General features: G+C 33.3%; 1 protein-coding gene across 1 annotated transcript in view; it reads left to right on the forward strand.

The window, feature by feature from the left end:
* Nucleotides 1-26,397, forward strand: part of Acbd6 (acyl-CoA binding domain containing 6) — a 203,583-nt gene that overhangs the window by 93,311 nt on the left and 83,875 nt on the right. The window contains exon 6 of the mRNA XM_023703621.1: nt 18,300-18,389. Coding sequence (XP_023559389.1) covers nt 18,300-18,389 — 90 coding nt within the window. The remainder of the gene's footprint in view (nt 1-18,299; nt 18,390-26,397) is intronic.

The following is a 26,397-nucleotide window of genomic DNA, read 5'->3' on the forward strand; positions in this document are numbered from 1 at the left end:
GAGGGAGAAATCTATGTGAGGATTTTGGTAAATCCAAGTTTAAAATTGGCCCACTATTTATTTAAAGACCCTATACTAAATTATTTTGTAAAATGTACTTTGTAATTTTTTGTGAAAAAAACTGTTTACATATTGAACTTAATAATTCTTCTCAGTCTTTAGTAATCCTGTGAAAGATTATTGGAAAATCCAAAAGGTGATCATTCTTACTGAAAAAAGAAAATCTTGTCCAGTAACAGCCTTATGTATAGTAAAGAGCTCCCTGTATAGGTTATCCTTTAACAATATCTCACCTTTTTTTCCCTATATTATCAGTGGCATCTGGAATTGAAAATGCAAAATTATAATACTACTTTAAAGGGAGGGGAGCAATAAAACTGATTGTTCCCTACTAAATAATGAAACATAAAGAGGCAAGAAAAATGTAACTATAGAAAAGAAGCCATATTGTGAAAGAATAATTCCAGACCTTCTGATTCCAGTTAGGGTTTCTCTCTCTGTGTGAGTGTGTGTGTGTGTGTGTGGTGTGTGTGTGTGTGTGTGTGTGTGTGTGTTACTTTTTGCTTTGTATTTTCAAAAAAAATTTTAAAGCAAATCAAACATAATTACTTGAATTTATTGTTTCTAGTTTTTTGCTTGTGCTTTAAGATTTTTATAAAATAATATATGTAAATAAACTGTTTAGGGGCCAGACAGATAGCTCAGCAGTTTAAAGTGCCTGCTCAGGCAGATGCAGGGACTGGGGTTTGATCCCTGGCATGCTGTGCCAGCCTTGCCCTCTGGGGTACACTGAGACAGGCGATTGAGACTAGGTATGGTGGTATGCACCTATAATCCCAGCACTTGGGAGGCTGAAAACAGGAGAATCACTACGAGTCTGATCTGTGTAGTGAGACCCTGTAGACCCTGTATTAAATACAAAAAAAAAGAAAAACCTTTTTAAATTAAATGATACTATTAGACTTATAGCATCCTCATTTGCATCCTCACATTTGATTATAGCACCCTTGATGCAAAAACTTTTAGTTTTTCTCTTCCAATTTGCATGTATAATTATAAATGATACCCTTTGTGTCTTGATTTTTCAACCTGAGACATCGACTTCCTTCTATATTATATTTAGATTTAACTTTTTATCATCTTCCCCTCTATTATTCTCTGACCTCTTATGGTTGTAAGTTTTGATTGTCTTATGATTGAATCTATATGTTTATTTTAATATGACTGTAAGTATGCTTAATTACTAAGCTGTGGACTTTTGTACTATGTGTTTTCAGTCAGTTTTTGCTGCAGTTACAAACCATCCCCGAAGTTCAGGGGATTATATAACATTTATTTCTTGTTTATATTACCATTTCATCAGACAGATGAGATAACATAGTATTGTTGTTTTTATTTTGTCTTACTTTGTGTTTATCTATCTGATGACTTAAAAAGGCTTTGAGATCAGTCAAGGCTATCGAGGTTTGCTGGTTCATTTTTGAGCCTTAGTTCATTTTTTAGGGGGGAAGCAAGAAGGGTCTTGGTCTATAATTTAGACTTGCCTTGAATTCACTATGTAGCTTAGGCTGGCCTCAAAATTGTGGCAATTCTCCTGTCTCAGCCTCTCAAACTCTGGGATTATAGATGTGTATCACTACACTGGGCTAAGGACTTGGCACATTGTAATTTCACTTGGGATATAGTTTCAGTAAATAGATACCCTGGTATAGTAAAAGCAAACAGAGCCAAATTCCACAAATAATATTTAAAACTTAAGTGTTTTGAAATAAAGGTGGAAAAGAAATGAATAATTACATAATTATAAGTAATAATAGCTACTTTTCTTGGTAGAACATTTTGGTTTTTTTTTTTAAGATTTATAATTGTCCCCCAGATTTCTGACACAAGCTATAAAAGTTAAAAGGGTTTGCAGGAATAAATTTGTCTGAGTTGAGGTGTTTTATAGTAAAAAGGATACAAAATGGAATTATAGATAAAAAATAAGAATGGGGATACTAGCAGCCTATAGGAAAGCAGAAATGTCCACAGCTGCTAGAGAAGGAGAAAGTGTTTGATGAAGTCAGAGGAAGTTTCAGATTGAGGTGGTCATGTGTCTTCCCTCTCAGTCTGAGAAAATCCATGTTAACTGCCAATATAAGGAGAAATCCTGTTAAACTTTCATTAGATTGCTTATACAGATTTGTCAGTAGTTATCCAGCCAGTGGCCCTCTTGCAAATGGGAAAATACTGTTTTCCCTATTTCTGGCAATCCATGTGTCCCAAGTAATAATAGAGTAGGTAAAATATAAAAGGCCAGTTTGTTTGAGACAATATACAATGGCCATAAAAGATAAAAGGGATTAAACCTCACATTTAAGAGAGATTTGCTAATAGACCTACAAAAAGTTCTAACTCATCTTTTTCGTAATTATCCTGTTGTGATTATTTGACTTGTTTCTTTGGCTTTGTCTCCTCTAGACTCAAAGCTATACGTCTACCCAAAAGAAAACTGCCTGTCATCTATTGAGGGCCTTTAGCTAAAACCTCTGAAGAATATATCTGACTGCCAGTCAACAACAACGACCCATTTCAGGGTGAAGAAGCCAGAGCGGTCTTCTCCCATATTTCCCTTCACGGCAGTTCAGGTTACTTCTTCAGAGGAGTGAATATTGCAGGCAACTGAGTTAGATAGAAATATTATAGGCAGTCAGACAGGGCCAGGCCCTCGAAGGAGACAGCACAGAAGATGAGATGCCTTACAACTGTAGGAGGGGCGGATGCTCCTGCTGTGAGCCAGACCTAAGACCTAAAGGCCAAACAAATGCTAAACTAGTAGCACCTGGGATTGATATTCTAAATAGGTATCAATTACCTGGAAAGACCCAAGTGAGTCACTAGCCCAACCCCCCACAGAAAGAGACCCAGTCCCACATTCCAACCCCCAACAGGAAAAGACTCTGTCCCATATCTAATCCCATTGGTTCACCATAGTTTTGTCCCACCTCCTGCCCACCTAAGTGAGTTCCCATTCTCTCTACCTTAGCCTTACATGGTTTTACACTATAAAAGTCCCTGGAAGAGACAGCTTCCCGGGGAACTACCCTTTCGGGCCCCCCTCCTGTCCCTCTGTCGGGACAGGCGCTTTCTTTCTCTCAATAAATATATTCTGCCCATTAAAAAAAAAAAAAAAGATTTATAATTGTCTTTTTTTGTTCTAACATTGTCTTCTCTGTTCCTATCATTAATTCTTTCCTCAACTTATCCACAGAGAGATAAAAATTTCTCTGCAATCAATTGTATCAGAAATGAGTCCCACAATCCTACATTTTTCTTAGATATGTCTTCTAGGATGTTTCTCCGTCATGTCTACTCTGTACTTACTGTTATCTAGGCCTATTGCATACATAGTATCTTGAAAGGATTTTTTTCTTTTTTCTTTTTTCTTTTTTTTTTTTTTACTGTTATTAGTATATGTTTGCAGTACACAATGATTACATTCACCATAGGGAATTGATACATGTACATTACACATTTCAATTATTTTTTTTCCTTTCCTTCTTATGCCCTCCTCCCCCAATCCTGGAAGCTTTCTTTCTGTTTTTTCCTGGAAATTTTCTTTTCCTCTTGCCTGTATTCTGCTGTTTTCCAGAGCCTATGTCTTTATTTTTTATTTCTATTTCCTTATTTGGTGGAGTATCTTCTCCAATAGATTGCTCTTTCATTATTTCCCTATTTTATAGTATAGCATTTATTCTAGTAGCTTCCCAAAAAGGTAAATGTTTTGAGTGTTGTTTTTGTTGAAAATTAATGTTTCTGCGCCAGGTGTGGTGGTACACTCTCAGCACTTGGAAGCTTGAGGCAAGAGTATTGTGATGAGTTCAAGACCAGCCTGGGTTACATAGGGAGCTCAAGGCCAGCTGAGCTACATAGTAAGACCCTATCCTAAAAACAGAACAAAACAAAATGCCTAATAGAAAAAAAATGTTTCTGTTGGCATCCTTGGCATATGTGGTATACTTATTAAATATTTGATGAAATAATAAATAATTGTCTAGATATAAATATAAATGATATAATGTAATGGTAAAGAGCTATACTACCTTAGTGTGCTTCTCATCTTAGGAAGCTTCACTTCCTAGCTCTGTGACTTTCTCAGTCTTACTCTATGTCTCAGTTTCTGAATGTGTGAAATGAGGATAGTAGTAGTCTTTGCCTTGGGGTTGTTTTGAGGATCAGTGAATTTATATTACATATATGGCAGGTAAATAGTATTTGATATATACATAGCAAGCAACACAATAAATGTTAGTTTCTTTGATTATTAATGTCAATAAAGAATGATAGTGTGATGAAATATTTTAAAAAACTATGTAACTTTCAAGGTCAGATTTTCACTGGGAAGTATGATGTATGTACTGTCTGATCCCCATTAAATTTTTTATCTTTCAAATTACAAATTATACTTTATGTAGTGTTTTAGTTTACAGAGCACTTTTACTTATTATCATATTATATTCACAAAACTTTCAAAGTTAGATATTATCCTTACTTTGTGTATAAGACCCTTCATTCAGAGATGAACATTTACTTCCTAAAACAAATACAGCTGCTAAATGGAAGTAAGATTTGGACGCATATTCATCTCACCATTGCATTTGAGAAGAATAAAAATAGAAGAAAAGGAGTTGTTTTCAGTTTTCAGTTCTCTATTACATTCCGATTGGCAAAATTTTCTTTTACAAAGCATCACTAAAAGTCGAGATCCACATATGTGTTCTGCAGAGATCATTAGATGGACGGTGGTAATAGGGACAGAATAAGTGCTTACTACAGAAATAGTATACTCTTAACATAATTTTTATAAAAATAAAAGGAAAACATGCAAAATGTAGGAATGTAGTACTGCTTCCCAGATCTTCCAGTTTGTTACCCATGCAGCTACCTTTACCCCCAGCCTGCCAGGACATTGTATTTCCATGAACAGATGAAGTGCTTACACATTCATAGACTGAGACGTCAGGAATTCAGTTGGGTTCTCTCATTGCTCTAAGCAGATTTCTGCCCTCTCAGCCATGACAACTCGGGCTGGGCTTTGAATACTGATGGCAGACCCTTTTATTATTAATCAGGGATTTGTATGAATTAATTTAAGAACATAAGGGAGATGGGACATTTAAGATTAGAATCAAACTTCTTAAATAAAATAAATCAAATTGCTTCATGATATTTAAAGGTCTAATAAACAGAGCAACTTGGTAAGACTTCATGATGGACTTAAAGTACATAACCTCAAAATTAAGTTTCTATTCTAAGTCCTCATCAGTAAAAAGACATTCCCTTATTATCAGTTAAGTTATAATTTTAATTTTAGAAGAGCACCTAGTTCTTTGTGTTTCTCTAATATTTGAACTTGAGATATTTCTCTACTGATTGTCTAGGATTTTTTGAGATGATATTTTTATTTTTCAATGTTCACTAAGTAGATTCAACCAACTATGCACTTGCCTTTATATAACTGAAACTTATATTTATTACACTTAAAATTTTATGAGCACATAAATATAAGTCTAGTCATAAAATGATTAGAATGGACTCAATGGAGCAGAAGACCCAATACTATTATGGACTACTGGACTCTTTTAGATTATTTTGCTGAGTTAACACACCTATAATATTCAAATAACAGAACTTAACAAAAAAGGGTATACAGATGAATGTCCATTTTGTATCTGTGTATTCAAAGTGGTTAGGATAGATATATAGTTACATTCTCTTAATGAATAGAGTGATTTGTTCTAAAGGTCTTCGTAGATAGGATATCATGTCCACATCTTGCACAGCAATTAACCACTGGGAGGAATGTATGCAATGTGTTAATTATTAAAAGTGTCCTAGCAATTTGATTTGAAACTATCTCATTGCTATTTGTTTCTCAATAAAATTATGGAAAATAAAATAAAATCATTTTAACAGTTTAAAAAAATGATTAGAATGCATAATGATAGTTTGAATTCCTCTATACTCACAAACACAATGTTATTAAATTATTATTATAAATTTAATGTTATTAAATTATTATAAATTTAAGATTTATAAATTATTATGTTGCCAGAAATGCAAATCTTTTGATCTATAAATGACTATACATGTAAGAAATGACTTTTAAGTAAAATTTGTTTTGTAGCTTATAATGACATTTTATTATGCTTAACTATAGTTCTTATGTATACCTATATTCATTTAAATTGTAATTGCCACCATATAGTAAAACCTGTATTCTTTTCTTTTCCCCTTCTTCCTTCTTAATTTATACTCTACTTCCTTCCCTTCCTTCTTCTTTTCTGTTTTTCTTTTGTGCTTTCTGGAGATCAAATCCAGTGCTTTGGGCATGCTAGGCAAGCACTCTACCACTTAGCTACATTTCCAGTTCAAAACATATTTCTAATTTGAGAAAACCACATAGTGGTTCCTACTGATGTAATAGTTAAGATACTGTCTATATTTCACTTAAGAAAAAAAATTTATACTCACTATTTAGGAAATAACATTATATGCCAGATGTTTCAAGGTCTGAGTTTATATAGCTACATGGTTTATATGTACTAACTTTATTTAAATTAGAACTCTAATTATATTTTAAACATTTGCTAAGTGCTTAGAAACTGAACTAAACTGAAAAGTAAAAGAGATCTTAAAACAATATTTTTAAAAATATTGCTTGTTGGGGCCTGCGAGATAGCTCAGCAGACCAAAGCGCCTGCTTAGGCAAGCTTAGGCAAGTGCAGGGACTGCAGGTCAATCCCTGGCACCACATGCCACGCCAGTCCTGCTCCAGGGCAAGCTGAGCCAAGGCAGAGTCCTGGCGTAGTGGCACACACCTGTAATCTCAGAGCTGGAGAGGCTGAAAGCAAGAGGATCATGAGTCTGAGCTATGATATATAGTTTTATCATCTTTGAGCTATATTACTACAGCTTTTCATATATGCCGAGTATTTACAATTCTTCCAAGAAAATCTCTTTTAAGAGCAAAGAATGATATAAATAATTCATATATGTATATTTAAGGCTGGAGCAGAATATTTGTTAGCAAATATCAGGTACAAATCACTTTTGCATAATTCTTGTCACATGTTATTTTCAAATTAGTGCCATATGCAGTAGATACTAAATATATGCTTATTATTGACAATATTTAAATATTATCTTGCCAATAATTTAAATTTGTTTTAAAACAAATGTTTTAGCAAAACAGATACCATTCTAATGCAGCTAAGTGTCTTAAGGCGACCCAAAAGTATTCATTTACGGTTCATTGATTTTCCATAGATGCTTATGTAGAGCACTCCTTTCATTGAGCTCCTTGTTTACTCTTTCATTTCTCTCCTTATAAAAGTATAATTGGTATTATTAGCCATTTTTCATATATCTGTTGATTATTCAATAAAATATTTTGAAGCAGGTTACCTTTCTCTCGACTTAGTTCCTTTTTCTTGCTTTTTTTTAATCTTTGGCTCATGTCAGAATATAATTTATATGTTTCTAGTTTGAGAAACTGCTGCAAAATCTGGCAAAATCAACAGTAATTTAAAAATTTAGGAACTGGGGCCAGGGATGTAGCTCAGAGTCCAGCACCTGCCTGGCAGGTATGAGGTCATAAGTTCAATTCCCAGTACAAAAAAAAAGTTATCAGTAGATATTTGCAATAGATAAGGGGTTACATTCTGCTTGGGTTTTGAGATCTATATCTATATCTATATTTATATCTTGATCCATTTTTCTACTCTTTTCCTTTCCTTCCTTTCCCAGGTCCTCTTCCCATCTCTATAGCCTGAATCCTAATTGTTTGTTTGTTTTGGAACCAGGGATCAAACTCAGGACCTGATGCTTACAAGGCAAGCACAGGTGCCACTGAGCTATACCCCTAACCCCTGCCTCCTTATTTTTGAATATGCTGTTTTATTTTACTATTTATATTTTGGCCTTTCACAGTTGAGAAATCATGTGATATTTATCCTTTTGTAACTGACTTCAGTTAGTATTATGGTCTCAAAATCCATCAGTTTTCTTAAGTATGACTCAGATTTATTGTCTGTGGCTGAGTAGGACTTCATTGTGTATATATACCACATTTTCTTTATCTATTCATCTATTGATCAACATAGAAGCTACTTCTATTGTTTAACTCTTTATGAGTTGGGTGCTATAAACACGTGTATGGATGCATCGACAGAATATGATGACTTTAGCTCTTTTGGAGAGTTGTATAGCTGGTTCAAAAAGAATTTCTATTTTTAGTGTTTGAAGAAACTCCATACTGATTTCCAAACTGGTTGTACTAGTTTACACTCCCACCAACAGTGTATTATAAGGGTTCCTTTTCCTCTACAGTCTTTATAGTATTTGTTGTTTTTTCAGTCTGATTATGACCATTCTTATCATAAGGTGGACTTGTGGTGTTGTTTTGTTTGGCCTTTCTCTAGTAACTGAAAATGTTGAATATTTGTTCTTGTATTTTGGCCATTTGTATTTCTCCTCTATTCATTTCACTTGCCAGTTTTTTTAATTGGGTCTTTTTATTTTTTGAAAGTCTATTTTTTTGGTTCTTTATGTAGCAGTTCCCTGTCTAAAGAGCAGCTGATAAATTTTTTTTTCACATTCTATAGTGTCTTTTCACTTTGTTGTCTATTTTGCTGTGTAAAAGCTTTCTAATTTAATAAAATTCTGTTTGTCAATTTTTGGTATTCTTGTGTAGTTGGGGTTCTTTTATGTGTAGCTGTTTGGAATGTCAATTTTTAGTTGTTTGAAGAAACTACATGCTGATTTCCAAACTTGTACTAGTTTACACTCCCTCCAACAGTGTATAAAGGTTCCTTTTCCCCTATAGTCTTTATAGCATTTGTTGTTTTTTGAGTCTGATTATGTATTATGTATACATTTTTATTTGATTATAGTATATGACTCAAGATTCATTCTTTTGCATGTAGATAACCAGTTTCCCCAGCACCATTTGAAAGACACTATCTTTTCTCTACTGTATATTATTGGCCCCTTTGTCAAAAATTAAATGGCTAGAGGTGCTTGGGATTGTTTCTGCTCATCTATTCTGTTACATTGGTCAGTGTGTATATTTTTGTGTCAGTGCCATGATATTTTTACTATTATATCTTTGTAGTATAGCTTAGAAATCTGGGATTGTAATACCTCCTACCTTGATCTTGTTATCCAGAATTGCTTTGGTTATTCTGGATCTCTTCTAATTCCATATTAATTTTATTTTAATTTAATTACTACATGTTCGCAACACAAGGTGGTTACATTCATCACAGGGAGTTGGTAATGTACATAACATACCTTAATTCTTTTCACTTCCCGTTTCCCTCCCTTTCTCTCCTACTACTTTCCTTCCCATTCGCAAAAGCTCTACCTCCCTATTTACTATTATCTGCCTTTTATTTTGCTCTTTAATTTATTTATACTTTCAGCTTCTCATATACAAACAAAACATGCATTATTTAAGCTTGTGTTTCTGGTGTATTTCACCTAAGATTATGGATTCAAGATGTATCCATTTTCCAACAAATGACTCAAATTTATTGGTTCAATATAAGCCATACAATTTTTTTCTACTTCTGTAAAAAAAAAAAAGTGCATGATATTTTGGTGAGAGTTTCATTAAATTTATGTCTCATTTTTGGTAATATAGTCAATTTAACAATATTTTGCCTATTCAGGAATGCTTTCCGTTTTCTGAAGTCCTCTTTAGTCTTTTTTCAAAGCAATATAGTTTTCATTAGAGAAGTCTTTTACTTCCTTAATTAGGTTAATGTCAAGATATTTAATTTTTTTTAAGGCTGGTGTGGATGGAATTGGGATTGTTTTCCTGATTTCTTTTCTTTTTTTACAGTACCGGGGATTGAACTCAGGACCCTACGCTTGCCAGGCAGGCGCTCACTCTATTTGAGCTATCTCCCCGGTCCCTTCTGACTTCTTATTCAGTGGGTTTATTCTTGGAGTGTAGGAATGCTGTTAACTTTTTTAATGCTATTATTTATCTCCTGCCACTTTCCTCAATTTATTAACACCAAGAATCTTTCTTTCGAGTTTTTGGATCCTCTAAGAAAGGATGTCATTTGCAAGTAAGGATAGTCGGACTTTTTCCTTTCCTATTAAAAAATCCCTCCTGTTTTTTCTTTCTCTGGCTAATTGCTCTGACTAAATTTTCAAGTACAGTATTATCTTGAACAGTAGTGGTGAGAGTGGACACTTGTTTTGTTCTTGATTTTAGTAGCAGTTCTTTCAGTTTTGTTCCATTTATTATGATTTTGGCAAATGTTGATCATAAGTGGTTTTTATCATTTTAGGGTAAGGTCCTTCTATGCCAATTAGTATCTATTATGTATAAATACCACATTTTTCAACAGTACTAACTAGCAAAAAAAAACAAAAGCAAAATGATTTGAGGATCAGAGTTAGTATGCTGATAGTAAATCTATGCTTTTATTTAAGGTTTATGAGTGAAGGGAGAAAAAAATTCATCTTCTTTAAAAACCTTCTCTATTAGAGTACGTGTTATTTTGGTTGTGTAGCACATTAACATAATAGTTTGGAGGAATTTTGTTTATTCATTCTAATGATTGATAAATCCATTACCAACTGTCTATGCTTATTTGCATTAATGCAGACAGTACTATTTAAAAATCAATCTTATGGTTGTACTATACACCAAAAACTCATATTTAATGCAAAATCAGAGGATGATGAAGTAGTTTAAGCCTTAGGAGTTTTGACAACTTATTTTTTGTTTTGTTAAGTTGTAATATACATGACAAAGCTTGGCATTTTCATCATTTCTAAATACATAGTTTTGTGGCATTAAGAATTTTGTGAAACCACCATGATCACTCATCTTCCCAAAGTGAAACTCTGACAAAATTTAACACTCTCCCACAGTGTGTTTCTTCCCATAGCCTCTGGCACCCCTATTTCTATGAGCTTGACTACTTTTTATACCTTATATAAGTGAAATTAGACAATGTTTACATTTTGTTTGCTGACTTATTTCCTTAATATTTTCAAGGTCTATCCATATGGTAACAAAGTTTTCTTTTTTGTTAAAATTGAATAATCTGAGATAAAGATATGGATATCATTTTGCTTCCCATATAAGACAAAACTTGCTTGTATATATGATTTATTTCACTTAACACTATGTTCCCTAGTTGCATCCTTTTGCCTATAGGATGCCTCAAGTTTATATTTCCTTATGGCAGAGTAATACTCCATTGTGTATAAATACCATTTTCTTTATCCATTCATCTGTTTATGGACATATATACTATTTCCAAGATCTAGCTATTACACATTGTACTTCTATAAACATGAGTCAAATAATCTATTTTATACACGTTCCACATTTTGTTTATTCAGATATCTATTGATGGCTACTTGGTTTGCTTTCATATTTTGATTTTTATGAATAATGAGCATATAATGCTTTATTTTTGCCAACAATGTATTCTGAAAAACAAATATACATTTTGTGTTAGACATCTATATTTCCACTAGATACTAACATGAATATTTTACTGTGCTTGCTTTATTGCTATCTATTCATTTCTATCCGTTAATCTATTTTTTATTTATTCTAGAGTACATGATTCTTCTTTCTAGATTCTTTGGCATGCACATAATTAAAATTTGGAATTGGTTTTTCCTCTAAGATTGTGTGTGTACAAAGAAATAGCTGGAGGGCTGGTGAGATGGCTCAGTGGTCTAAAGCATCTACTTAGAACAAGCTTAGCAAAGCACAGGGACCGCAGTTCAGTCCCCCAGCACCACATGCCAGCCCGCCCCGCCCCCTGGTGGGCTGAACTGGCCACACACACACACACACACAAATAAAATTTAATAAATAAATAAATTTAAAAAAGAAAACAACAAAGAAATAGCTGTACCTCAGTTCCACAAGTGACACCTAGCCACCAGTAGCTGTCACAGTCATTATGCATGTCCACAACACACTAGAACTTAGTGCGATATCCTATCCTCAAACTGTTACAAGTGCTGGTCATTTACTTGCCATTCCAGTATTTATTTTGTTTTACTCTTAGCACTTCTTTGCTATCATGAAAACTTTTTCTTAGTTCAATTGTTTTGAAACATTTAATTTTCTGAATATTGCTTAATCTTAATTTTTGTTCTAAGATTTATACTATATCATTGACTTACAATTTATTTAAAAGACATTGTATGATATCTTCTCCTAGTATTAGAAACTTTAACAAGTATATTTCCATTTTCTGATGACTTTATATTACTTCTTCCCTCTCTTTTTATACACGCATACACACACATATATGGAAAAAGAAATATTTGTATAACCCAACATAAGATTGGTATTGTTTCATAGACATCTGCAATGACCTTTAAATAAGGCTTCATCTAACATATTTTATATAGTCCTGCATAACTATCATATTGAGAGCTCTTTATTGTTCATCCAGGAGCATACTGCAACTTCTCTTGCCTTTTGAATTATACTCTTTGTTATTTCCTATATGCTACTTCTGGAGGTATTAAAATATTTCAAGTTTGTGTAACTAGAAAATCATACTTTTAGTTTTCAAAGGTGTGTTTGCTAAGTATAAAATTCAAAGAGAACAGAAAAAAAAAATTCAAAGAGCTATGTACATTGTGTCACTCTAACCCATGTCTTTAACAAATAGTTTAAACTGGTTCTCTGGTTTTCCCCAAACTTTGGTAAGTGCATACTGCTTGTGATATATACTTATATTAAGACGTATGCACAATATCAACATTAAGAAAAACATAAATTTATTCAACATGTCACTTGGGATCACAGCCTAGAGGAAAAGCACCAGATTTAGTACATCTGTCTTTCTCCCACAAAGAATCACAAATTATGTATAATGTGTTTGGAAACTCAAGCACACAGGGACTCTTTGATTTTTGTAGTAATATACATTGTTGAAATAAATTTGTTTATTGTACTATTAAATAAAATTATATATGAAGCCACAAAAAATAAGATTGTGTGTATATATATATTTATTTGCATATATATATATATATAGTACACAGTGAATTTTCATAAATGCATATACCTGTGTAACTTTTGTTAAGATATAGAACATTGTCATAACTCCAGAAAGTTTCCTCATATACCTTCCCAGCCAGTCCTTTTTCCTAATCCCAGAAAGGAAACCACTAATCTGATACTCTTTGCCATAGAATAGTTTCATTTGTTGTAGATCTTTCTGGGAATGAAATTATGCATAGACACTCTCCTGTGTAAGGTTTCATTCAGCATCATGGTTTTGGGATTCATCCATATTGTTGTAGATAAGTACTTTCTTCCAATATGTTGCTGAGTAATGTTCTATTTTGTGAACAAACCACAACTTATTTGTCCATTGTTTTATGATGGCTATCTGGGCTTTTTATAGCAAATTTCTAGTGTTACTGCTTTTCTTATTCATTTCACATAGAATGAAATAGTGCCTTCTTAACTTCTTCCTTTAAATCACTGACATGGCTTAGTAAATACTCATTAAGTTTTTAAAGTAGTGTGTTTAGGGGCTGGTGAGATGGCTCGGTGGTCTAGAGCACCTATTTAGAACAAGCTTAGCAAACCACAGGGACCGCGGTTCAATCCCCCGGCACCGCATGCCAGCCAGCCCCGCCCCCTGGTGGGCTGAGCTGGCCGCGCGCGCGCGCGCGCACACACACACACACACACACATATATAAATAAATAAAATTAAAAATAATAAAAAAAAAAGTAGTGTGTTTAAAAGCCTTCACATTCTCTGACAGCTGAACAATGTCATTTCTTCTTTCTCGATTGTCATTGAAAGAGATCAAATACATGCTGACTTTATTATTAAATGAATAAGTTTGCTGATTGATTGGTTTTTCTATGCTAAAGGTTGATCCTAGAGCCTCAGGTATATTTAGGCAAGTACTCCACTACTGAGTAACATGCTGTCCCTGGTTTTATTTTTTAATTTTGATAAATAAAATTATCCTATAGAGAGCCATTGGAGCCTATGTTAGGTAGATCTTGAAATCTTAGACTGTCTACCAGTCTATCTCCTGTTCCCTCCTAACAGCATCAAAGAATAGAATATAGGAATAGGATAGAGGAGATGGAGACATTATAGGTCATTGGTAGCTGAAATCAGTGCTTATTATAATTATAAAGGGAAGCCCAAAATTTTTCCTGAGAAAAGTACAAGGTGATTCATTTTCAATATTTTAGTTGCTTATTAAGTAGTACTGAATGTCTTTGATAAAATGACAAAGTGACAACTCTTAAAAATTTAAGTATTTAAATTTAAAATTAAATATACCAATTTGCTACATATATATGTAGTATGAAAAATTTTAGTTAATGTTTAAATCAATTATAGTAAAAGACATTACCATTAATCACACTCAAAATACTTTCTCTTACTTTGAACGCACTTATTCCATGGTTCTTGCCACTTTGAAGCAGTTCTGAAAGTCCTCTTTTGTATTTTTAGTTATGCTTTTGTGTTTGCCTCAATATCCTAAACTGATTGAAAACATTTACCTTTCATGATTGTTTTGACTTTGGGAAAGAGCCAGAAGTTTTATAATGCCAGAACTGGTGAATTAGGTGAATAAGAACACACTGTAAGATTTTTCCAAGCCTGCCTTTCTGTTGGATGGTATGCAACAGCAGCCCTTACCATGTTTTTTTTTAATCATGCCTGATAAAGACAGTAACAAAAGCAGACTCCCTGTGTTGCTTCCAGAGTTAGTAAGAATAATGGAATAAGTACGTTCACAGCAAGGGGAATATTTTGAGAGGAGTTAATGGTAATGTGTCTTTTACTATAATTTTAAATATTTAAATTTAAATATTGACTATATATTTTGAACATCCTTTGTATATAGTGTCTCATTTTAAAAAGCCATAAGGACATAAAAAATCATTTTATAATAAAATCCCTTTCATTAAATTTTGTGATATCCAGAAAAAATCTAATTTTAAGAATCTTACATTGTTTAAGAACAAATAATTGGGGATATTAAAGAAGCATTTAAAATATTAAGACCCGCTCTTTGTATTTCCTCAAAGGCATGAAAGTAATACCACTTAATAGGTTAGTTGCTACTCTGCACTTTTGAAGCACTTTAGAGTCATTCATCTGTCTAAGGTAGGACAGTATTAACGCCATTGTTTAATAAATGAGAATCCTTCCCCCATTTTACTATATTTAAAGTCCAGAATTTATCCAGAGCTCTGCATATAGTGCCTGTAACCGTCTAGTGGCCTAATAGCTTCATTTTATTAATACCCTCTTCATCTCCTAAATATACCTGGGATATTTTTCCAGAAGGGTTTTAAAAACTAAAAACACAGAATTTTTATGTGGTTTTGGTTGCAGTAAAATATATATTTTAATTTGAAGATGTGTAAGAGATTATACACTACAAAAAAGAAAACAATACATATAGAACTAGGTAAACAGCTTTTAAATTTAGGGAAATTATTGAAGTAGATACAGTTTTAATATATATCAAATTCAAGCCTTTCTTTCTGGAAAAGTTTATGGAATCTTACACCTAAAATAATTTAATAATTGCATTGTATTGGTCTAAGTATGTTTTGGTTAACAGAGAGGAAAAACTACAGATATTTCTTACCTGATTTTTCTCATAATTAATTGTGGGGATAGTATCTCTGTGAATTACTGGTAATATCACTTTAATAATCCTACAAGCATGTTTACAGAAACTTTATAGTTTGAAGGAGTAAAAGGTACAGACACTTCCTTCTGTTTGTCTTTGTTAATTTAATTATAGAGTATCGCATATGTAAAAATTCTAAGGCTTCATTTATTTTATCTGTGTTTATTTACAAGTACATTTTACCTTACTCTTCTTTTGAACTTTTAATGCTGCATAAAATATTAATCATTAGGTGGTCTTAATGTTGACATCTTTAGCACTTGTACAAAAAGTCATTGTCAAAATTTATTCTAATTCAAGGTTAATTAGTGTACCATTAAAATAATGTGTTACAAAAATTAATTACATTGCAGGTCAAAAAACGTGTTAAAAAGCTTCGTGCAAGTGTCTGAGAGCACGTCATCCTTTTTTAAAAATTGCTATATGTATGCCATCCTTCTGGAAAATATACCCAAAGTAAAAATCACTACTGAGGTCCAGTCATAGGTGTTTCCCTTAAAGTAAGTTTTTGGCACCACACATGGCAAACTTAAAATATAATTCCCATTAACAGTAAAATGTGTTGCTTGTCTGCTTTCTCATTGAAACAGCTAAGGATTTATGTTTTAGCTTTAGTTGAAGTAACCCCTTTGGGTCAAACATAAGGAAAAATCAGGAACCTGGTTGAGAAGTAGAAATTATCTGTAGTCTTGAGTAAAAGTACTAGATACAATATTATATTTCCTACTTAACTAATAGGTATTTGTCCATATATCACACATCATTTTTAACTGTGTAGTAATTCTTATTAATAACAACTTTGTAACCTTGAAATGTATTAAAATGTACACTTCACTTAAAATGATACTTTGAAATTTTATCTGATTATTTTAATGTAAAAGCTGTAAAACAATTATATTGAACTATAGAATATTGTATACATTGGTATTTGTTAAAAGATTCCATTCAAGTATCCATTCTTGTAAAAGATTTTTGAATTAGTACCATCATAGCAACGTCAGTATGCATTAGAGTTCAAAAAATTTTTAACATAGCAAATGCTACTGTAGTACTCAATTTTTTTTTTTTTTTTTTAAACTGGGCTTTTTAGAAATGTTTCCTTGAAAAAAAAAAAAAGCAGGCTCCAAACACAATATGATAAACCATTTTGCAACTATAACAAATGGTGCAGATTTATCCACATTTACAAATTTTTGGTTTCTATCACTTATTTAACCTTGTGTGAGCCTACTGGAAAACAGATATTTACAGGTAGATAAAAGCAAACCAAGGGGCCGGGGAGATGGCTCAGTAGAATAAGTGCTTGCCCAGCAAGTGCAGGGGCGTGAGTTCAAACCCTGGTTCTGCAAAAAAAAAAAAAAAAAAGAAGCAAACCAAGGAAATGAAAGTTGTTTAAAGGGACAATTTGTAAGAAAGTTATCCCATCCTGATTTCCAGTTTCAAGAATGGGTCCCTGTTTAATTCATTGAATGTATAGGTCCGGGAAGAGTCTGAAGGATGTAAAAACTATAGGCAAGTTTAGAAGGGCTTTCTGGAAAGGCACACTTTACTCTAAAGCCATTCTTTTCCCAGCTTATACTTATTTAAATATTTTCTAAACTGAAATAAAGCAGAGACTTCAATATAATGTATAAAAATAATTATATTCTTTATAACAACATTATTACTACCCTCAAAAAGTAGTATTAAGCTGTACATCATTTTTTTCTTCAGAAAAGCTCTGACTTTTGGAGGGTATATTTATTTGGGGGAGGGGAAAGTAGGCTTCTTTTACTAGGTAGACCAAGATTTTCTAACCATAGAAATAGAAATGACACATAATTAATAGTAACTATGAGACTTTACTAATAGGGGTTAAAATTAGTATACTGTATTTTACTTAGTTCTTTGCTTCCTAATAGCTATCTCTTCTGTTTTACAATTGCCTTTCATACTCAACTATTTGATGATAGACCTAGTAGACTGTTTTCAAATAGAGGGTAAAGTTGTAACATTAAGGAATATGGGTTAGATAGTTTATTTTTTTTTATTTATTTTTTGCGGAACTGGGGATTGAACTCAGGCCCTTGCACTTGCCAGGGAAGTGCTTATTCTACTGAGCCATCTCCCCAGCTCCAATAGTTTAATTTTTAAAGAATAAAGTTAATTTAGGCATAGTTCATGTAAATTATGATTTCTATGTAGGTTTAAGTATTTTTTTGCCCCTAAGATTTCTTTGACCTGAAGAAGTGAACATAATAATTTAAGAAAACTATGTATAATATTTATAAAGACTTTAACATTTGTAAAGCATTTTCTTACAGTTCATTCATTCTGCAATTATTATAATATTGCTGTGGTTAGTACCATTATCTTATCTCCATCCCATGCACAGTTTAAAGACATCATAATAGGTCCAGAAGTAGGACATAGGGCTTCCAGTTGATTGTCAATTGCTCTTCTTATATTGTTCTTTTTAAATTAATTGTTCCTAGAATAATGAACTCCAAATTTTCTTTGTCTTAAAATATATTTTTTATATGACCCCATAACTGCAATAGCAAATTAACAATTTTTTTTTTTTTTTTCTGTTTTTAGGGCAGAGCTCTACTCCATTGGGCATGTGATCGAGGACATAAGGAACTAGTCACAGTTTTGCTACAACATAAAGCTGATATTAATTGTCAGGTAAGAGTGATAAAGAAGGAACTTTAAAAAAAAAAGAAAGAAAGAAAAAAAAACTCATTCACACAACAAAATGATGGGATTAGTTGCTTGAAAGCGTATAATTCAGTGGCATTTAGTGGCTTTCAGTGTTGTAACATCATTACTACTAAGTACGTAGTTCCCTGATGCTGTCATTACACCAAAAGGAACTCCACCCATTAAATAATCCTGTCCTATTTTCTCCTAGCCCCAGACTTTGGCAACTACTAATCTACTTTGCTTTTTAAAGGATTTGGATTTGCCTAACCTGGGTATTTCTTAACTGGAGTCATAAAAAGTGTGATCTTTCTTGGCTGGCTTCTTAGGATGTTTTCAAAATGTATCTATGTTGTAGCATGTTGCAGTACCTCATTCCTTTTTGTGTCTAACTTGCATGGATAGTGCCCATTTTTTTTGTGATCAGCTAATGGACAGTTGTATTGTTTCCACCTGTTGGTAATTATGAATGTTTCTGTAAGCATTCATGTTTTTGTTTTAGCAACTGTTCTCAGTCTTCTTTATTTGGTAATTTACTAAGAGCAGATACTTATCTTTTGGAGGCACTTCGAACTTTTGGAGGCACTTCGAACTATCTTCTGTATGAGGCAACATGTTACATTCCCACCAGCAATGACTGATACTTCTAATTTCACTGCATCTTTATCAGAATTTGTTAGTTTTTCTTTCTCTTTAAAATGGTCATCCTATTGTTTGTGAAGTTGTGTAGTTTTGGATTTCCTTTCCCTAAGGATGGATGATATTGATTATTTTTTCATGTACTCATTGGCCACCTACATATTTTATTTGGATAAATGTTCATTCGAGTCTTTTGTCTAATTTTAAAGGATTTTTTTCTTTTGTTGAATTTTAAGAGTTGTCAATATTCTAGACATTAACTAGAAAAAAATAGATATTAACTAGACCTTTATCTAACATATTTATATATTTTATAAATATTTTACTTTTTGTGGGTTTTTTATTATATCCTTAAAATTTTTGATTTTGAAGAAATATAATTTTTTTTTTCATACCTAAGAAACTATTGCCATGTACAAGCCATTAAGACTTAGCTCTATGTTTCTTTTCTATTGTAAGAAAATATACGTAACACAAAATTTACTTTTTTTTCTTTTTTCTTTTTTCTTTTTTTCTTTCTTTTTTTTTTTTTTTGCAGTACAGGGGATTAAACTCAGGACCCTGCACTTGCCAGACAAGCACTTATTCTACTGAGCTGTCTCCCCAGCCCACAAAATTTACTTTTTGAATCCTTTTTAAGTGTAGAGTTTTATGGCATTCACCTTTTGTGCGACCATTACCATCACTCATCTCCAGAATGTTTTTGTCTTCCCAAACTGAAACTCTGTATACAGTAGCACTAAGGCCCCATTTCCCTTTCCTTCAACCCCTAGAAACCACTATTCTACTTTGAATCTCTCTGAATTTGACTATTCTAAGGTTTATTTAAGGGGACTTATAGAATATTTGTTACTCTTTTAACTAGTACAGTTCACTTAACATGATGTCTTCTAGGTCCATCCATGTTTTAGCATGCTTCAAAATTTTTCATTTTTTAAAGTTAAATTATACTCCATTGTATACTTTTGCAATGTATATACTACATTTAGTTTATTCAAATTATCACTGATAAACACTTGGTTTGCTTTCACATTTTGGCTGTTGTGAATAATGCCACTATAAACACAGGCATACAAATGCTCACTGAAGTCCTTGCTTTGACTTCTTTGGATTGTATACATGGTAGTGGAATTGGTAGGTCTTATCTTTAACTTTTTGAGAAACTGTCATACTGTTATATATAGTTCTTGCACCATTCCCACCAGCAATACACAGATGTCCAATGTTTCCATATCCTTTCAACACTTGTTATTTTCAGCCATCCAGTAACTGATTTTAAGTGCCTTTTCTTTTGCTTTACTGCCTAATTGCTCTGAATAGACTTGCCCGTATGCTGATGCATAGAAGTTAGGACAGGAGAAATTCTTGCTTATTCTGGAGGTTTGCTTTTTAATTTAGTGTGATAGATATAAAATATTTTTCCATTCCACTCCAGTCTCCTAGCTCTCTTGGCCTATCTTGCATCTTTTGAAGTCTAAATAAAGTTTTCATTTCTAACTATGTCTCAAATTAATTGTTTTGTATCTCTTATTTTACCTTGTAGATTTCATTTGTCTCCTGACTGATCCACTCTATTAGACCTTTTTCTGTTGCTATAATAAAAATGTCTCAGGCTGTGCATCTTATTTCACTCAGTTTTAGAAAGTGAAAGTTCAAATAGCATGGACTCAACTCTGTTGAGGGCTCCCAAGGCTGCATCATATTATGGTGAATGGCACCATTGCTGCTGCATATGTAAAAGAAGCGATCATGTGGCAAGGCTAGGAGCTAAAGAGTGCTTCAGAGGTCAAGATCACTCTTATGAAAACCCTCTCAAGAGAATTAACCATGGCCCCACAAGAATAATACCAGTTAACTCTGCTTCCTAATTCTTCCCACTAGATTTACCTCTTAAAGGTTTTACTGACTCTTAGCATTGCCACGTTGGGGACCAAGCTTTCTTCACTTGAACCCTTTGGAAATAAGCCACATCTGTAATGTGTGATCTTGAATGTCAGTGTCATAGTCTTGAGAGATGCCTAGGAAATTATTAAAACATATTTCTGAGTGTGTCCAGGTGGGTAACCTTGGTACTTGGCTGGTACCCGGCCCCTTCCTCTTCGGCCCTTCCTCTGTTCTCTGCTTTCTGACAATATGCAGCTCTGCCATGATGTTTCTGCTTTAGAACCTTGTGATCATGGACTGAAGCCTCTCAAATGAGTGAGCCAAATAAACCTTTTCTCTTCGAAGTTGTCTATCAGGTATTTTGGTCACAGTGACAAAAAACTGGCTAGTACAACATCTAAATCATAGCATCCACCTTATTTAATTTCAGTTCAATTTTATACACTATCTTGCTGTTATCCTTATTACCATTTCCTATATTTTAGCTGTTATGATCCTGACAAAATTCTTTTTTTTTTTTTTTGGTGGAACCAGGGATTGAACTCAGGCCCTTGCACTTGCCAGGGAAGCGCTTACTCCACTGAGCCATCTCCCTGGCCCCAATCCTGGCAAAATTCTAATCCTTTTTAATCCAGTTGATTGGCCAAGGAGATAGCTCAGTAGAATAAGCGCTTGCCTGTTAAGCACAAGGTCCTGAGTTCAATCCCTGGTACCACAAGAAACAAACAAACAAAATAAATAAACTTGCAATCTTTAATCCATTTGATTGACTTCTATACATCTATACCTGTGTTCTGGGACAAGTTAGAAAAAAAATAAATTCACACAACTCATGTTACCATAAGTCATGGTATCCCTCATTAAGTCTTCTAATTCATCTTATTTACAGAATATCTAAATTTCACAAAAAGTCTTTATTAGCAATACACATCTCAACCAATTGTTCCAGCCACACATACTGTCCTTATTTTCCTCAGACACATCAAATTCACAATATCTAACACTAAGGCTGCTGTCTCTAACAACTTTCCTCCCTTATTCACTGTAATTGCCATCATCCAACCAGTTTCCTAGGATCATACTTGATTTTTCTCATTCATTCAGAGACTTCAGGTTTTGTTCCTAAATAGTCTTATTCCCTGAAGTCTACTAACTTCCCTATTTGAACACTTACAGTTTACTAATTCAAGCTTCTTCAACTGTTGTAGCACCCCTGAAGTCTATCCTACATCATATTACCCTCTTCACCTAGAGGGGGTTTCCAAAATGCAAATATATAAATATCTTTTTTAGTTTTATTTACTAAGATAAAACTATATTTGCCTTATAAAGCCCTTCATGATCTGAACCTTGTCAACCTCTCCCTTTCTGTCTGTCTTTCTTTCTTTCTTTCTTTCTTTCTTTCTTTCTTTCTTTCTTTCTTTCTTTTTTAGTATTTGGCACACAGTCTACACTTAGGATCTCACTACAGATCGGACTCGTAGTGATTCTCTTGTTTTCAGCCTCCCAAGCACTGGGATTACAGGTGTGCACCAACATGCCCAATCTATATCACTGTCTCAGTGCACCTCAGGGACAGGGTTGGCATGGCACAGCAGGTGCTTTAATCTGCCAAGCTATCTGGCCGGCTCTCCACTTGTTTCTAAGTACATTCCTGTTAAGTCCCATGGCGTATATTCTGAGCTCCACTCGTTCTGAGCTCCACTCTAACTTAACATGTTATTCACAGTTTGTTCTTTATATAGACAGTTTTCTTTCTCCTTTGTTCTCCTTCCTAGGCCTAAATTTATATATATTTTCCTTTAGGAAGTCCCCCTTAAACCAGCTAAACACCACTAATCTCATGGCTTCCTGTTCTTACGCTCATCAGAAAGTTGTCTGTTTTATCACTTTGTTTTATAATTGGCTACTTATTACAGGTCTATATCCTCAGTACTTCTACGTACCAGTACCAGAGTTTGGATGTATCGCCAAATACCAGCATAATATCTGACCCAGAGTATGTGGGTCTGATCCATTTAATGACTAAATGCTGTATAAAGTAATATCAGCTAATAAATAAGTTGACAAAGTGTTAGAAAAATGAAAAAACAAGAACCAGAAAGAACCTAAGCATCTAATAAAACCCTTGGAATATCTTTATCTTATCAAAAGAAATACTTCTTTCTCCATTAAACTTCTGTGCCTTGTTAAGTAGAATATACATAAGGGAAAAAACTGAAAAAATACAAAAGGTTATTTTTTAAAACCTGTCTTACAGCTTTGTTTCCTGTCACCCAATTCTCTTTTGCACAGTCAGTACCTATTAGCAAATTTATGTGTATCCTGTCAGGATTTGTAATATATGCAGTTTTCTCATGTTTTTAGAGACATGATCTTGCTGTGTGACTCGCTCAGGATGGCCTTGAGCTCACAGTGATCCTCCTGCCCCAGTCTCCTAAGCGCTGGGATTATAGGCATGTGCTGCCACATGCCTATATGCGATCTTACACAATGGCAGTGTTGTAATATGCTACGTTTATGGTTTTGTAGTTTGCTTTATTTATTTAACAGTTTATCCTGAATTACTCCATATCAGTACATGTAGTGTTGCCTTATTCTTTTTAACAGCTACAAAATGTTCCTTATAGAAACACTTCAGAGATTACTTAGCAAATACCATGAATAGTTAAACTTTTATCAACAACAAGAGAATTCTTATTTCTCCGGCTTACTGCGATACTTTGTCATAATACTTTCTGTTCTCTCCATTGGATGAGGAATGATAAAACATTTTTATCTGTATTTCTCTTATTAAAAGATGCTGAGCATCTTTTATGTTTAAGAACCATTTAACTTTATTTTTGGTGAACCATCTGTTGATGTTTGCTTAGTTAACTGTGGGATTGAGATATATATTTTTTTTTCTTTTTTTTTGTGGAACTGGGGATTGAACTCAGGCCCTTACGCTTGCCAGGGAAGTGCTTATTCCACTGAGCCATCTCTTTGGCCCAATATTTTCTTAATGTATAGGAACCTTTTATGTATTATTTTATACATTAGGGAAAAAATGAGTGATTGCTTTCATTGGTGATATGTTAAAACTTTCCCCCATGTTTTCTCCTATAATTTCACTATTCTGTGGTTTCTATGATTCATCTAAAATTATTTTATATCTTGTATATGTGTTAGGAATTTTTGCTTTTTTCCAAATGATGACTTTTTTGTCCAGATGACTAGCAAGTTGTTCCAGTAATGTCAGTTGATCAGGCAATATTTTTTCCTCTTGTAATTTATCATATGCTCAGTTCTCTGTAATTTAGTCTGTTTCTTTTGGGGTTGGGGAGCTTGTTTTGTCTTGTTTTGTTTTTTGCAATACCAGTGATGGAACTTGAGACCTTACGCTTGCCAGCCAGGTGCTTATACCACTGAGCTATCCCTGGCCCTACTTTAGTCTATTTCTAATCTTGTCCTTTTATTCCACTACTCTGTTTTTCTGTTCATGTTCTCTTTTAAGAATTGTAGCTTCAAAATGTTTTAATATCTAGTAGGGCAGACTTCTTCACTACTCATTCAGAGTATTTCCTACTATTTTTTTTATCTGGTAGTATAAACTTTTGAAGTCATCATTTCAACCTCTGCTTTGCTGAACTACCACTTCCACTATGTTAAAAATAAGAATAGAACCTGTTAGTGTATTCATGTCTGTGATTTAAATTGAAAGTATCTTAGATGAAAATGTCCCCAAGATAGGTATTGCCTGAAGTTTCTTCCTTGTTAGTTTCTTGTATTCTACTTGTTTGGATAATATAAGGAAAGTAATTCAAACATTGCCATGTGTGATTTTATAGAATACTCTCCCTGAACTTTGAGCTTTACTGCAAAGTACAAGTTCCATGTAAGTTATTATTAGGAATGGATCTTTTAGGATGGTGTGCCTGACACAGTGTGTCCCTGCCACATTCACATGACCATTTTATATTGCCACTAGCCTTGGTTTTCTTTTGTTATTGACAATCATAATCTAGACTGTCTAACTTCAGTTAATTGGAAGGTTGCTAGCTTTGTCAGTTGATAACATGCTTTCCAAGTCAAAGGTTTTCTAGAGATCAGCTCTCAGAATAGCTTTTCCTCTGTAATTTCTTCTTTAGTTTCATTATTGAAAAATGCTTTTCAAATATAGACAATACAAACATAATAAATGGAAAGAAAGGTTCATCTCCCTTATGACTCAGTCTTTCTTAAACAACATTATTATTGACTGCCCTATTGGTTGCCAAAAAGGAAAATCAATTTTATTAGAACTATTTGCTTGGCTACAGATCTTGGTATGAAACCAGCATAGGCAGGTTGATGTTATCAAAACTCTCCAAAGAATAATTTTTACCATTAGCTTGAAATGAAGTAGTAATAAGAGATATGTCAAAGTCTACTCTGTATTTTCCTGTCATTTTTACTCTTCAAGATATCTCATATGTTATATTTTAGTACAATTTTGACATTCCCTAGCTCTGATGGAATTAGAACTTGTAATTTTATTTCTAAGAAGGAGCCATTATGGACTTCTTTTCTCTTCTGACAATATTATGAACAGTTTTATCTCTTTCATTGCTTTGTGTTGATATTTGGTTCACCTCTGAAAGTTAGGTTTTACAAAGTGTGAGATTAGGATACAGTTTAAATCCATACAAAAACACCCTTCTTTACTTCCTGAGTAATTTTTTAATCTCTGAAGAAAGATGATAACCACGCCAAAGCACATTAAGAGGTATTCGGATGATAAAGGTTTATCAGTGATTTTTTTTTCAAATTTATTGTAAAGTAAATGAAAGCAATAAGTGGGGCAATGGGAAGAATGGGAACATCTGATGTTACACAGCTCAAAAGAAAAATGTTTTGTTTGAGAGCAATGGAAATATTTAAGGACTTAATGATTTAAAAATTACATAAGTGTATGGCTCTGAACACAGCATTGAACCCTTTCAATGATTACCTTGGTGGCTATTTATATATAGTGAAGGATTTCAAAAATGGGAAAGGTGCAAAGGAGTAAAAAAAACTGTAAATCTCATTGTATGGTACATACTTATATATGTATAAAGGGGAGGAAGAAGAGGATATAAAGCTTTTTTTAGTATTTACTAGGTGCTAAGCATTTTAGGTGCATTTTGTAGTCACCACATCAATTACATATTGTACATTCTTTACTATATGCATTTCACCAATGAAGAAAGAAGAGCTTAGAGAAGCTAGAAAATAAAAAAGCTTAGATTTAAACATGTCACTGACTTGAAAGCTTGTGCTTTAAATTTTCCACTGTAAATCTGAATATATTTCATTCTGTTCTTTATTTTCTCAACATATGCAACATTTTTTTTTGTTTTGTTTTGTTTTGTTTTTTCTACAGTTTTATTGATAAACAGATAGCAATGAGACAGTTTCAAATCAAATCGGAAGTACAGTTTCAACAAATAATACACTGCATATATTC

Source organism: Octodon degus, unplaced genomic scaffold (genome assembly GCF_000260255.1).
Source record: "Octodon degus isolate 3935 unplaced genomic scaffold, OctDeg1.0 scaffold00176, whole genome shotgun sequence".
Taxonomy (NCBI): Eukaryota; Metazoa; Chordata; class Mammalia; order Rodentia; family Octodontidae; genus Octodon; species Octodon degus.